This window comes from Temnothorax curvispinosus, unplaced genomic scaffold (assembly GCF_003070985.1).
Source record: "Temnothorax curvispinosus isolate PA1 unplaced genomic scaffold, ASM307098v1 QBEX01013818.1, whole genome shotgun sequence".
Taxonomy (NCBI): Eukaryota; Metazoa; Arthropoda; class Insecta; order Hymenoptera; family Formicidae; genus Temnothorax; species Temnothorax curvispinosus.
This window is the reverse complement of record NW_020223598.1, coordinates 209980-224841: the sequence shown is the minus strand read 5'-3', so window position 1 is coordinate 224841 and position 14862 is coordinate 209980. Positions and strand designations below refer to the sequence as shown.

Here is a 14862-nt window from a genome sequence, read left to right as displayed (position 1 = left end):
ACATGTTTAAAAAAACATCAGCTTGCTATAAAGTAAGCAATTTTGGTTTTATATATGATATTGATATAATGTTACAGCTTATACTCAAAAGTTAATTTGCTAACATTATTTCTATTCCGTAGGTTTGTTGATGTATTAAATTCATCGTATCAGGTATATGCATTAACTTTTTTAATAATAGTTATTGGAACCATGAGTGTAATTGGACTTCGAGTAAGTATTATAATTGCATATATAACGTGTAATATACTCTCTTCTAATATATATAGAATATAAATTCACCATCATGTAAAATAATAAAAACTGTTATACAGCTGGATTTCTATATTTCCTATACATTTGAGATCGAGTCAGATTGATTTTGATTAAATTTCTATTTATATGTACAATTTTTTCAACGCAATTTATTGAAAACTCTAATAAATATTAATACAAAAATCTTACTAATATTTACATTCTATAAAATTAAAGTTCTTTATTTAAAATAATACTGTAATTATATATTGTGAATAGTTATGTAATACTTCTTATCTGTTATAGATCCTTTATATATTAGACCAATTGGAAACAGTGATAAAATTCGTGCTTATATTAATGGTATCATTGAGTAGTCTGTTGATCACATGTTACTCCGGACAGAGAATAATGGATGAAAGTCAGAATATATTCTATGGAGCGTAATAATTATTTTATACCATAACACACGTATTGGAGTTTATGCAGCTTTTCTTCATACAGAATTATGCAGCAATAATTTTTTCTATAAACGTAGCATAAGATTTTGCTTAAATGTAAAATTTAATTTAACCATTGCCATTTAAAAGAGTTTTGATAAAAAACATAATTTAAAATTTTGATTAATATAGAAGCAACGAATAATTTAAGTACTTTAAAATCTTGTAATTTTTAATTAAGTAATTTTAAAAATTCTTTTGTAATAAATTTTTCTCACACACATCTGTCATGTTATACGTAATGACAATCGCGTCTGGAAAAATTGTATTAATTTTCCCCTTCAGCATAATATCTCCTGAAAAAATAATAAATTCTTTTCAAGTATTTATCATGTTACACGTACTAACAATCGCATCTTGAAAAAATTGTTTCAATTTTCCACTTGTGAGAATAATTTCCCTTAAAAATTTAACTTGAAGTTAATTATTCAATTTACGATTGCAGATATGCTGCAGAATGGTACAAGTTCTCACCTAGACTAAAATCTTTATTGATAATAACTCTTTACAGAAGTAGTACACCATGCGAATTAAAAGCAGGCAATATGATTCCGTTATCCATCGCGACTTATGCAACGGTAATTAAAAGACGCAGTAAAGACACTTTTTTAATGACAATGTTATGTATATTAATCTGCAATATAATTTATCCATTCATTTTAAGGTGGTACGAATGTCTATGTCTTACTACACAGCGTTATTATCAATACAAGACTGATTATTGAGCGTTTAATTAGTTTTTCATCGATACATCTTGTTTTGTCTCAATGACAATAAATTAGTAGTAAAAAGATTTGCGGTGCTATATTTATTCAATAATGCATTTATAAGTTTTATCCGATCAGATACTTCTTATGCGATTTTCATTATACACAGTATTCTGTTATTCAGTAGTTGTATTATAAATTAAATTATTATGAAGCTAGTTTGTTTATGCTATGTGCTATCCTTCGTTAATTTTATCGGTCAGTTATTGAGTTTCCTTATTTCTTAAACATTTAAAATGATATTGATTTTTTATATTTGATATTATATTTTTCATGCTAATATCATTACTTTCTTAGCTTTGTAAATCTTTAAAATTGATCTTTGCTTTCTGTATCTTCTCTAACTTTCTCTATTCTTTTGGATTATTATATAATTCAACTGTAAGCTCGTTTTTCTTTCTTTACCCCATTTCCTGTTTGTAAAGGTGAACTCAATTCTGTGCGTGCAGTCGAATTACTTAAAACTAACAGTAAAATATTCTACCAAACAGAAGAAAGATACATGAATAAGACAGGAAACCAGCACACGCGCCTATATTATTATTATAGTCTCCGTCAACTTCGTGTTGTATCATGTAATAGCACTGCTATCACATGCCACTCTACAAAGTGATCAATAAACGTTATCTCACGGATGAAGAAAGTGGCGGTTTAGACCCGCTCTGCCATCAGCGAATTGATGGACAGTGACGATTCCGGACATACTATAATTTCCATCTTTCATGTTATTTCTATCGCGACTTTTACACTGAGGAATTAATGGCATGAGTGCCACGGTTCATTCTTTTGTTAGTCTTTGGACATTCAGGTACGAATAATCATGTTAGAGAATTTTCTACGAGAGTACAATATCAACCGGATATTGTTGACGACCATAGGTCTCTGGCCGTATCAGGATAAACTCGTGAGAAATTTATTATGGACTTTCTGCTTTTTGCTCGCAATAAGTCATTATCCATTCGAGGTAATGTGCATTCATCGATACATTTCATTGAGACAACAAATATTTCTAATCAGCATTGAAAAATTGTTATGACGCTAATTATTATTTTTTATCGTACAATATATATAAATATATATAATATAAATAAACAAATGTAATATTACACGTGTCGTGTATATGTGTGTTTGTAAGACATAAATTATAGGTTTCAATGTAACATATTTTATTAATTTTATATAACAATTAACGATTAATCAGAGAAATGCGTAAAGTTTCCATTTTAATCGCATTTGTAATATATATATATATATATATATATATATCGCGCGCGCGACACCCGTGTACAAGTCCGTTTGCGATTGATTCGCGTTCGAACGGAGTCTCACACAAAAGTCAAGGCGCAACAACCTCCGCGCAACATTGGTTAGATGACGCGCTTTAAAATAGTTTTCAAATGTTTAAAGTTACATTATGTATTACACTTGAGTGTTCAACTGTTTAAAGCGCGTCATCTAACCCATGTAAGTATTCTCTGTTTTAACAAAAAGACTTCAATTTATCAACAATTTACTGCTTTAAATGTTGTATTTTGGTAAAGCAGCGACTTTCTCGCGAAATAAAGTATTCTCTGCTTTAAAGAAAAACGTAATATTAGTCGTTTATGCCTCTCAGTACTTAAAATAACTGCTATATTTTCGAAACTTTTTTGTTTATAACTTTTTAATAAGAAGCGACCCCCGACTAAAACCTTCTGAAGGTCACTCAGGAGGGTGACCTTGACAACATATGTCAAGGTCAAAGTCATCGGAGGTCAGGCCCTAATTGTAAACATTTACTATATATATATATATATATATATATAAATTTATGAATAATGACTCCAAGTTATATACAGATATTACTATTCTACGATCATCCGGATGATGCGCAATTGATTTTTGAAGGTGGTTATCAAATTCTAGTCTTGACTGATCTTACCATAAGACATTTAAAAGATGTTTTGAACCGTGACAAGGTATATTTTACAAATTGCGTTAGGTTTTATGTAGATATGTTATATCTATGTAATACATGTGTTAAATCGTTCTTTCATATTTATTACAATCAGATGCGATGGTTGTACGAAGCCATGGACAAACATTGGAATATATTTACGGATGATATAGAAATACGAATCATGAAAGAATATTCTACGTTATCGCGAACAATTGTGAAATTTTTTACAAGTGAGTACATATTGCTATGAATAAAGGATTAATATCATATGCTGATTGATTAATGTAATATGTATAAAAAATTTTACGATTTAAGAATAAAGTCAATTGGGAGAATCTTTGCTACTAGAAATTAACATATTATAAAAGCAAAATAAAATTTAGTAGAATTTATAATATAGAATTTAATAAAATTTGAAAAAATTCTTATTGAGGACGTTCTCCGGGCCTTATACTAGAAAAAATTGATTTTCTTAGGATTTTCTTGAAACTGTGAATATACGTTAATTTAGGTGTGCTTTATCCGTGGTATAAATTTCAGTACCTCTTTCGGGATAAAAAATAAAGATACTGAGCCTCAAAGTTAAAAAAATTTTTTTTAGTTTTGGCATTTTTTCCTTATAGAACTCGACGAGAGGAGCAACTTTGGTCCTCTTGCCCAACCTCGTATCTCTTACCGTTTAGCCTGGAAAACCTTTTCATTAGTAAAAGTTGAAACTTTGAGGCTCAGTATCTTGATTTTTTATCCCGGAAGAGGTACTGAAATTTATACCACGCATTAAATTAAAACACACCTAAATTAACGTATATTCACAGTTTCAAGAAAATCCTAAGAAAATCGATTTTCTCTAGTATAAGGACCGGAGAACGTACTTAAGTACAGATTCGTTTAGACAAACTAAACGGTGAAAACTTGAAAACTGCCTTATAAATTATTTTATTGAAAGAATAAAACATCCGTCTTTCATAATATTACAGTGTATGCTTTTGCTTTATTATTGGCGATTATAATAATACCATTAACACCAGTATTCCTAGACATAATAATTCCACTTAATGAATCACGTCCGCGATTCTTTGCGATGGAAATCGAATTCAGGATGAATAAAGATGATTACTTTCTACCAATTTTTTTTTATACTTCTGCTTTAATTGTGGCGAATACACTCATCATGTTAGGCGTTGATACAATGCATATTGCATGCACTGCTCATGCATGTGGTTTATTTGCGGCTGTCAGGTAAGCAGATAAAGTATGAAGATAACACGCGCATAATGTATGTAATAATAATAATATAACAAGATTCTAATTTTATGTATATTTTCCGTAAATGCATCATATATATAATATACATGTATGCCACGTGCTATATGTTTTCTATTTGAATTCCACAAAACTATAGTAAAATTTATTTCGCAGTAAGAAAATCGAAAATATAATGTTAAAAGTGGACGACAATAACAATGATATTGGGGACAATAAGTCTAGTATAAATAAGAAATTTGATTTGTGTGTATCAAGCGAAGAAATGATATACTGGAAATACGTAACATGTTTAAAAAAACATCAGCTTGCTATAAAGTAAGCAATTTTGGTGAAATTGTTTGTTAATTTGTCTTTTGTATTCTAATATTGATATAATGTTACAGCTTATGCTCAAAAGTTAATTTGCTAACATTATTTCTATTCCCTAGATTTGTTGATGTATTAAATTCATCGCATCAAGGATATGCAGTGATTCAATTAATAATACTTATTCTAATCGTGAATCTAATTGGACTTCGAGTAAGTGTTATAATTGCATATACATATAACATGTAATATACTCTCTTCTAATATAAAATATAAATTTACAATCATGTAAAATAATAAAAACTATAATATAGTTGGATTTCGATATTTCCTGTTCATTTGAGATCGACTTGTTTTTGGTTAATTAAATTTTTATTTATATGTACAGTCGCCGCCAATGATTCCTTTCCTGAGGTATTCTTATGTTCCCCCCTTATCCAAGGAAAGGAATTATTGACGGCGACTGTACAATTTTTTCAACGCAATTTATTGAAATGTCTAATAAATCTTAATATACAAAATGTTATTATTAATATTTTCATACTACAAGATTAAGACTTTCTATTTTTAAAATATTGTAATTATATATTACGAATAGTTATGCAATACTTTTAATCTCTTATAGATCGTAAATGTATTAGATAAATTGGAAGCAGTGATAAAGCTTGTGATTATATTCGTGGGATGTATTGGTAGTGTATTGATCACATGTTACTGCGGTCAGAGAATAATGGATGAAAGTCAGAACATATTCCATGGAGCGTAATAACTGTTTTATACTATACACACGTATTGGATCTTATACAGCTTTTTTCAAACAGAATTATGTAGCAATAATTTTTTCTATAAGCATGGTATAAGATCTCTTAAACGTAAACGTTAATTTAACCACTGCCATTTAAAACATTTTGATAAAAAACATAATTTAAAAATTTGATTAATATAAAAGCAACGAATAATTTAAGTACTTTATAATCTTGTAATTTTTAATTAAGTAATCTTAAGTAATCTTAAAAATTCTTTTGTAATAAATTTTTTTCACACACATCTGTCATATTATACGTAATGACAATCGCGTCTGGAAAAATTGTATTAATTTTCCCCTTCAGCATAATATCTCCTGAAAAAATAATAAATTCTTTTCAAGTATTTATCATGTTACACGTACTAACAATCGCATCTTGAAAAAATTGTTTCAATTTTCCACTTGTGAGAATAATTTCCCTTAAAAATTTAACTTGAAGTTAATTATTCAATTTACGATTGCAGATATGCTGCAGAATGGTACAAGTTCTCACCTAGACTAAAATCTTTATTGATAATAACTCTTTACAGAAGTAGTACACCATGCGAATTAAAAGCAGGCAATATGATTCCGTTATCCATCGCGACTTATGCAACGGTAATTAAAATACAGTAAAGTTACTTTTTTATGACAATGTTATGTATATTAATCTCCAATATAATTTATCCATTCATTTTAAGGTGTTACGAATGTCTATGTCTTACTACACGGCGTTATTATCAATGCAAGAATGATTATTGAGTGTTCAATTAGTTTTTCAACGATACATCTTTGTTTTGTCTCAATGACAAGAAATTAGTAGTAAAGAGATTTGTAGTGCTATATTTATTCAATAATGCAATTATAAGATTTATCCGAACAGATACTTCTTATGCGATTTTCATTAAACACAGTATTCTGTTATTCAGTAGTTGTATTATGAATTAAACTATTATAAAAAGCTAGTTTATTTATGCTATGTGCTTTTCTTCATTAATTTTATCGGTCAATTATTGAGTTTCCTTATTCCTTAAATATTTAAAATGATATTGATTTTTTATATTTGATATTATATTTTTCATGTTAATATCATTACTTTTCTTAGCTTTGTGAATCTTTAAAATTGATCTTTGCTTTCTGTATGTATGTTCTCTTACTTTCTCTATTCTTATGGTATATTATAATTCAACTGTAAGCTTGTTTTTCTTTCCTTACCCCATTTCCTGTTTGTAAAGGTGAACTCAATTCTATGCGTGCAGTCGAAGTACTTAAAACTAACAGTAAAATATTCTACCAAACAGAAGAAAGATACATGTATAAGACAGGAAACCAGCACACGCGCTTATATTATTATTATAGTCACCGTCAATTTCGTGTTGTATCATGTAATAGCACTGCTATCACATGCCACTCTACAAAGTGATCAATAAACGTTATCTCATAGATGAAGAAAGTGGCGGTTTAGACACGCTCTGCCATCAGTGACGATTCCGGACATACTATAATTTCGTGTTATTTCTGCCGCGACTTTTACACTGAGGAGTCAATGGCATGAGTGCCACGCTTCATTCTGTTGTTAGTCTTTGGACATTCAGGTACGAATAATCATGTTAGAAAATTTTCTACGAGAGTACAATATCAACCGGATATTGTTGTCGACCACAGGTCTCTGGCCGTATCAGGATAAACTCGTGAGAAGTTTATTATGGACTTTCTGCTTTTTGCTCGAAATAAGTTATTATCCTTTCGAGGTAATGCGTGCATTCATCGATACATTACATTATGACAACAATTATTTCTAATCAGCGTTGAAAAATTGTTATAACGCTAATTATTATTTTTTATCGTACAATATATATAAATATATATAATGTAAATAAACAAATGTATAATAATATATTGTACGTGTCGTGTGTACATGTGTGTTTTTAAGACATAAATTATAGATTTCAATGTAATATATTTTATATAACAATTAACGATTAATCAGAGAAATGCGTCAAGTTTCCATTTTAATCGCATTTATATAATAATTAATGTGTGTGTATATATATATATATATATATATATATATATATATATATAAATTTATGAATAATGACTCCATGTTATATACAGATATTACTATTCTACGATCATCCGGACGATGCGCAATTGATTTTTGAAGGTGGTTATCAAACTTTAATCTTAACTGCTTTTGTCATGAGACATTTAAAAGATGTTTTGAACCACGACAAGGTATATTTTAAAAATTGCGTTAGTTTTTATATAGATGTACATGTTATATCTATATAATACATGTGTTAAATCGTTCTTTCATATTTATTGTAATCAGATGCGATGGATGTACGAAGCCATGGACAACCATTGGAATATATTTACGGATGATATAGAAATACAAATCATGAAAGAATATTCTATGTTATCGCAAACATTTGTGAAATTTTATACAAGTGAGTACATATTGCTATGAATGGAGCATTAATATCATATGCTGATGATTGATTAATGTAATATGTATAAAAAATTTCATAATTTAAGAATAATGTCAATTGGGAAAATTTTTGCTACTAGAAATTAACGTATTATGAAAGCATAATAAAATTTAGTAGAATTTAATATAAAATTTAATAAAATTTGAAAAAATTCTTATTAAGTACAGATTCGTTTAGACGAACTAAATTGTGATAACTTGAAAAAACTGCTTTATAAATTAATATTCTTGAAAGAATAAAACATCTGTCTTTCATAATATTACAGTGCTATTTTTTTCTATATTATTGGTGCTTATGATCATGCCATTAACACCAGTATTCCTAGACATAATAGTTCCACTTAATGAATCACGTCCGCGATTCTTTGCGATGGAAATCGAATTCAGGGTGAATAAAGATGATTACTTTCTACCAATTTTTTTTTATACTTTTGCTGTAATTGTGGCGGGTGCATTCATCACGTTAGGCGTCGATGCAATGCATATTGCATGCACTGCTCATGCATGTGGTTTATTTGCGGCTGTCAGGTAAGCAGATAAAGTATGAAAATAACACGCGCATAATGTATGTAATAATAATAATATTATTATTATTTAAACAAGATTATAATTTTATGTATATTTTCCGCAAATGTATATATACCGGGTATAACAAAAAAGTCGAGATAATCCAGAGTCCCGACCTTTTTGTTACACCCGGTATATATACATATATATATATATGCTACCTGTTATGTTTTCTATTTGAATTCCACAAAAGTATAGTAAAATTTATTTCGCAGTAAGAAAATCGAAAATGTAATGTTAAAAGTGGACGACAATAACAATGATATTAGGGAAAATAAGTTTAGTATAAATAAAAATTTTGATTTGTGTGTATCAAGCGAAGAAATAATATACCAGGAATACATAAAATGTTTAAAAAAACATCAACTTGCTATAGAGTAAGTAACTTTTGACAAATCATCGTCTTTTTCATGACATTAATATAATATTTTTACTTATACTCAATGTGTTAATATTCTATAGATTTGTGGACATATTAAATTCCTCATATCAAGGATGTGCATTAGCTATATTGATATTGTTTATTGGAATTTTGTGTCTGATTGGACTTCGAGTATGTATTATAATTGTATACCTACATATGACATGACTTTCTCCTCTAATAGAGAATATAAATATACAATCATACAAAATAATAAAAATTGTAAAATAGCTGGATTTCCATGTCTAACTTAAATTCTTTTATATAAAATTTATAAATATGTAATTTTTTTACCGCAAATAAAAGCTGTAAACTCTTTTCATACGAAAATCTTATTTTTACGCAATGTAAAATTAGTGTTTTTTTTATTTTAAGTAAAAATATAATTATATATTACGAATACGTAATACTTTTAATCTGTTATAGATCATTTATGTATTAGATCAATTGGGAACATTGATAAAATTTGTCCTTGTATTTACATCAACATTGTTTTCTCTGATGATCACATGTTACTCCGGCCAGAGAATAATGGATGAAAGTCAGAATATATTCTATGCAGTGTAATAATTATTTTACATCTTAACATACATATTATATAGAGTTTATAAAGTTTTTCTTTAAACAGAATTATATAAAGCAATAAGTTTTTCTACAGGCACAGGGCACAGCATAAGATCTTTAAATGTAAATTTTAATTTAAGTTTCATTCATGATATATAATTAAAATATTAAGTTTTAATATAAAACGTAATTAAAAAATTCGATTAATATGTTATAAATAACTTAAGTACTTTAAATCTTAGAAATTATTTTTTAATAAATTCTTATGTCTACCATATTATACATACTTGCATCTTGTAAAAAATATATACATTTTCCACTTGAGCATATTTTTTTTAAAATAACAAAGTCAATTATTGAATTTATGATTGCAGATACGCTACAGAATGGTACAAGTTCTCACCTAGACTAAAATCATTATTGAGAATAACTCTATACAGAAGTAATGTACCGTGCGGATTAAAGGCAGGCAATATGATTCCGTTATCCATCGCGACTTATGCAAAGGTAATTAAAATATTGTAAAGTTATTTTTTTATGACAATGTTATACACTCTACCGGCAAGAATGCCTAGACATAATACATATACATATACATTTACATATATGTCATATATGTACATTATACATATCAAAATGTCCAGGCATTCCTGCCGATCAGTGTATGTACATTAATCTGTAATATAATTTATTCATTCATTTTAAGGTAGTACGAATGTCTATGTCTTACCTCACAGCGTTATTATCAATACAAGACTGATTACTGAGTGTTCAATTAGTTCTTCACCGATCTTCGTTTCGTCTCAATGCCAATAAACTATTAAAGAGGTTTAAGATATTGTTTACTTACTTGATAAGTTATAGTTGTATTCAATCAGCAATTCCTTACGCTGTTTCGCTTTTCGCTAAGTACACTTTTCGCCTAACATAACATTTCGTTATTCAGTTAGTTGTGTTAAATTAATCTATTATAAACTCAATTTGCTTATGCTATTTTTCTGTATTAATTTCATCGATCAATTATCATTTAAATATTACAATATTTTAATATTATATTTATGTTAATATCATATTCAATATCATTATTTTTGTAAAAAATCTTTGAATATAATCTTTGCTTTCTGTATATCTTGCAAGTTTCTTTATTCCTTTGGATTATTATAGTTCGACTCAGTTTGTTATTCTTAAAATATCTCACCGTTTCCTATTTTCCTACAAGATACTCTTGCAAGCAAACAGGAGACAGACATAAATAAGAGATGAAACCAGCACACGCGCCTACATTATTATTATAGTCACCCGTCAATTTCCTATTGTATCACGCAATCGAATAACATTATAACATGTCATACTGTAATATGTCGTGTCACTCTGCAAAAGGGTCTAATAAACAATATTTCAAAAATAAAGAAAGCGATGGTTTAGTGTTAAATACACTCTGACATTCGCAAATTGATGAATTGACAGTGACGATCGCGGACATTCTACAATTTTGTGTTATTCGCACTAAGACTTGTACGCTGAGAAATCAATAACATACGTAGCACAAGCGTCATTCTGTTGTCGTCTTTCAATGGGGAACCAGGACGAATAATCATGCTAGAGAATTTTCTGCGAGAATACAATGTCAACCGGGTATTTTTGTCGCCCATAGGCCTTTGGCCGTTTCAAAGAAAATCCGTGAGAAATTGTTTGCGAACTTTCTTCTTTCTGCTCGAAATAAGTTACCTTCCCTTCGAGGTAATGCGCGCACGGACCAACATATTTTAAATCGAAGAAATACACATTTATGTTTATAATTTTAAATCCTATTTTTTATTGTATTGACACATGTATACTGTATCGTCGACAAGTCTTACATATGTGTTCTATCATAAAAAGTGTATAACGTAACATATTTGATATAATAATTAATGACTGATTAAACGTACACACAAAAGTAACATAGTTCTCATTTAATTAATCGTGTATAACTATAATATTTTACGGATGACGATCCAACGTGCAGATAATGTTGTTGTACGATCATTGGGACAATCCACAAATGGTTTTTGATGCCAGCTACCAACTTGTGATGTCGATCTCTTTCGCTGGGCGACAACTGAATGAGTTTTGGAATCACGATAAGGCAAGTTTTTACAACTATAACGCGTTACATTTGCTTTTCTTTTTTACTTACGTTTACTGCGGTAAAACTATTTTCAGACCTAACATGTTAAACCGTTTCCATGTTTGTTGCAATCAGTTGCGATGGTTGTACCAAGCTATTGACGAGCATTGGAACATATTTACGAACGATATGGAAGTTCGAGTCATGAAAGATTATTCCATGCTGTCACGAAAATTTACGAAATATTACTCGAGTAAGTACACGTTACATTGCAACGATGATGTTAAATGTAGGGCCACATGACAGAATAGAGTAATATAATTAAAGTTTTTATCCAAGAAAAAAAGCGTTTGATTAGTAAAGTATTTCAAACGTTTAATAACGTTTAATAACAGATTGTCTAAAGAGAAACCAAATAATTGTGTGTGTATAAATACTTTAGATTAAATATTATTAAAAGCACTTCTTTTTCGGGATATTGTAGCGTTAATGTTTAGCATAATGTCAATATTGACATTGATACCATTAACACCAATATTGCTAGACATCGTGATGCCTCTTAACGAATCACGTTCTCGATTTCTTGCAATCGAAGTCAGTTACAGGCTGAATAAAGATGATTATTTTCTACCAATTTATTGTTATACTGCTTTTACAATTGCGGTGGGTGTAAACGTCGTGATGGGCGTTGATGCAATGCACCTCGCATGCACCGCTCATGCATGTAGTTTATTTGCCGCTATCAGGTACATCCATTGCAGATATGATTATAATTAAAATGCATGTAAGGTATACATAATATATAATATAATACTAATATTGTTATAAGTATTTTAAAACACATTAATTTTATATATATTTTTCGCACATGTGTTTTATGATATATATATATATATATATATATATATATATATATATATATATATATATATATACATATATATTTCGTGTATTTCTTATATATACACATATTTTATTTAACTTTTGCGAGGTATCATATTTACAGTAAACAGGTTGAGAATATAATTTCGAACGCGAATAATAAAAATAAAATTAGCGTACGTGGACACGGTACAAATATGGAACTTAATCTATTAAATGAGGAAATAATTTACCGGGAATACATAATATGTTTAAAGAAACATCAACTTGCTATAGAGTAAGCAGATCTTGTTAAACTACTTTTTAATTATCTCTCTATCTAAAATGTCCCCCCGCCCTCTTTCTCTCTCTTTCTATATAATTTCTATTTTAGGTTTGTTAATACATTGGAGTCATCATATCAAGGGCTTTCACTACTTTTGTTAGCTTTGCTTATTGGAACTATAAGTTTGATTGCAGTTCGAGTACGTATTAGAAATCATTCACATAAAATGTCATGAAATATAAATGTCTCACAAAATCATACAAAAGAACCAAAATTAGAATATAGTCGACTTTTAGGTATATTAAGTTATCTAAGCCAAATTATTAGAACACAAAAAATTTTATATGCAATTAATTTGCTAATTATTTGCTATTTTTTGCTTTTTAAAGTAACTTTTTGCTCCAGCTATTAAAAACGAAGAGCTGGATAGCTTAAGATTAAGCTGCCACGCTATTATAAAAAACAGCATATACATAAGTCAAAGCAAAAAATTAATAATACCAAAATTATTTGCTACTTTTTTGTTATTTTTTGCTCACATTATTAAAAATTTACGAAAGACTGGATAGCTTAAGATTAAGCTATTCAGTCTTTCGTAACTTTTTAATAGCTGGAGCAAAAAAATTACTTTTAAAAGTAAAAAATAATAAAATAATTAGCAAATTAATTCCATGTAAAATTTTTTGTGTTCTGATAATTTGGCTTAGATAGCTTAATATACATTCGACTTTTCCCTTTTCTATCTTCTATATCGAGTTAATTTCTTTATATGTGACTTCCTTTTTCAAACTTATATATAGATTCTAACAATTCACGTTTTAATATTGTCAATAAAACTAAGCTGACTAAGTTCTGATGAGTAAAAAATATATATGTCAAATTTGTACACAAAAATGTTGATTAGAATAAAATAAAAAATAAAAATTTGCTCAATATTGATAAAAGTAGAAAATTGTAATTATATCTTTGATATTAAACTTTGTATTGTTAAATTTATACGTCTTAAATTTAATTTTCTACGTATTATATAGAATTATAAAATTTTGTCTTATTGTTAGTAAAATTTTATTATCGCGAATAGAAATATAACTATGTTTTCGATAATGTAATACTTTTAATTTGTTATAGATCATTTATGTGTTAAATCAAGTAGGGGAAGTGATAAAATTCACGTTTATATTCACAGCATGTCTGGTGACTTTGATGATTGTATGTTACTCTGGTCAAAGAATAATGGACGAAAGTCAGAGTATATTCCATGGAGCGTAATAATTATTTTTTACCTTAACGTGCATTGACGATTATAATAATTCTTTTAAACAAAATTAACAATAATTTAGCTATAAGCACTTGTCAGATATATTGAACAAAAAATTCAATTGAATTTTGACTTAAAATACTTTCAATAGAACATAATTAAAAAATACAATTAACGCACAAAATATTAACGTGTAATACTTTTGCAACTACTTTAATTTTGACAAATTATCTTTTAATAAATGTTATTTAAAAAATTCAATTAAAGCTTGTTATTGATTTATGATTACAGATATGCTGCAGAATGGTACAAATTCTCGCCTAGATTAAAAACTTTGTTGATAATAACTCTATACAGAAGTAATGTTCCGTGTGGGTTGAAGGCGGGTAATATGTTTCCATTATCTATCGCAACCTATGCAGGGGTAAGTAAAATGTGCACAGCTGTTAAGCTTCTTATACTAACGTTATGTATAAATATATATATATATATATATATATATATA

General features: G+C 28.3%; 3 protein-coding genes across 3 annotated transcripts in view; all 3 read left to right on the top strand.

The window, feature by feature from the left end:
* Positions 1 to 6: 6 nt before the first annotated feature.
* Positions 7 to 1550, top strand: LOC112464019 (odorant receptor 67a-like). Its single transcript, XM_025030784.1, has 5 exons — positions 7 to 32; positions 123 to 213; positions 541 to 677; positions 1180 to 1312; positions 1399 to 1550. Exons 2-5 carry the CDS (start codon positions 193 to 195, stop codon positions 1450 to 1452), a joined length of 345 nt encoding a protein of 114 aa, XP_024886552.1. The 5' UTR covers positions 7 to 32; positions 123 to 192; the 3' UTR covers positions 1453 to 1550.
* A 628-nt stretch (positions 1551 to 2178) lies between these two features.
* LOC112464027 lies at positions 2179 to 10664 on the top strand. The gene is made up of 19 exons (XM_025030796.1): positions 2179 to 2465; positions 3340 to 3459; positions 3553 to 3670; positions 4418 to 4679; positions 4860 to 5021; positions 5135 to 5225; positions 5638 to 5774; positions 6282 to 6414; positions 7189 to 7255; positions 7353 to 7391; positions 7462 to 7547; positions 7915 to 8034; positions 8132 to 8249; positions 8557 to 8818; positions 9073 to 9234; positions 9320 to 9410; positions 9705 to 9841; positions 10217 to 10349; positions 10549 to 10664. The coding sequence occupies exons 1-19, from the start codon at positions 2322 to 2324 to the stop codon at positions 10600 to 10602; spliced, it is 2436 nt and encodes an 811-aa protein (XP_024886564.1). The 5' UTR covers positions 2179 to 2321; the 3' UTR covers positions 10603 to 10664.
* A 723-nt stretch (positions 10665 to 11387) lies between these two features.
* LOC112464015 (odorant receptor 9a-like) overlaps positions 11388 to 14862 on the top strand; it is a 3663-nt gene continuing 188 nt past the window's right edge. The window contains exons 1-8 of the mRNA XM_025030779.1: positions 11388 to 11582; positions 11851 to 11970; positions 12088 to 12205; positions 12437 to 12698; positions 12959 to 13111; positions 13208 to 13298; positions 14228 to 14364; positions 14649 to 14781. Of these exons, the coding sequence (XP_024886547.1) occupies positions 11439 to 11582; positions 11851 to 11970; positions 12088 to 12205; positions 12437 to 12698; positions 12959 to 13111; positions 13208 to 13298; positions 14228 to 14364; positions 14649 to 14781 (1158 nt within the window). The 5' untranslated portion in view covers positions 11388 to 11438. The remainder of the gene's footprint in view (positions 11583 to 11850; positions 11971 to 12087; positions 12206 to 12436; positions 12699 to 12958; positions 13112 to 13207; positions 13299 to 14227; positions 14365 to 14648; positions 14782 to 14862) is intronic.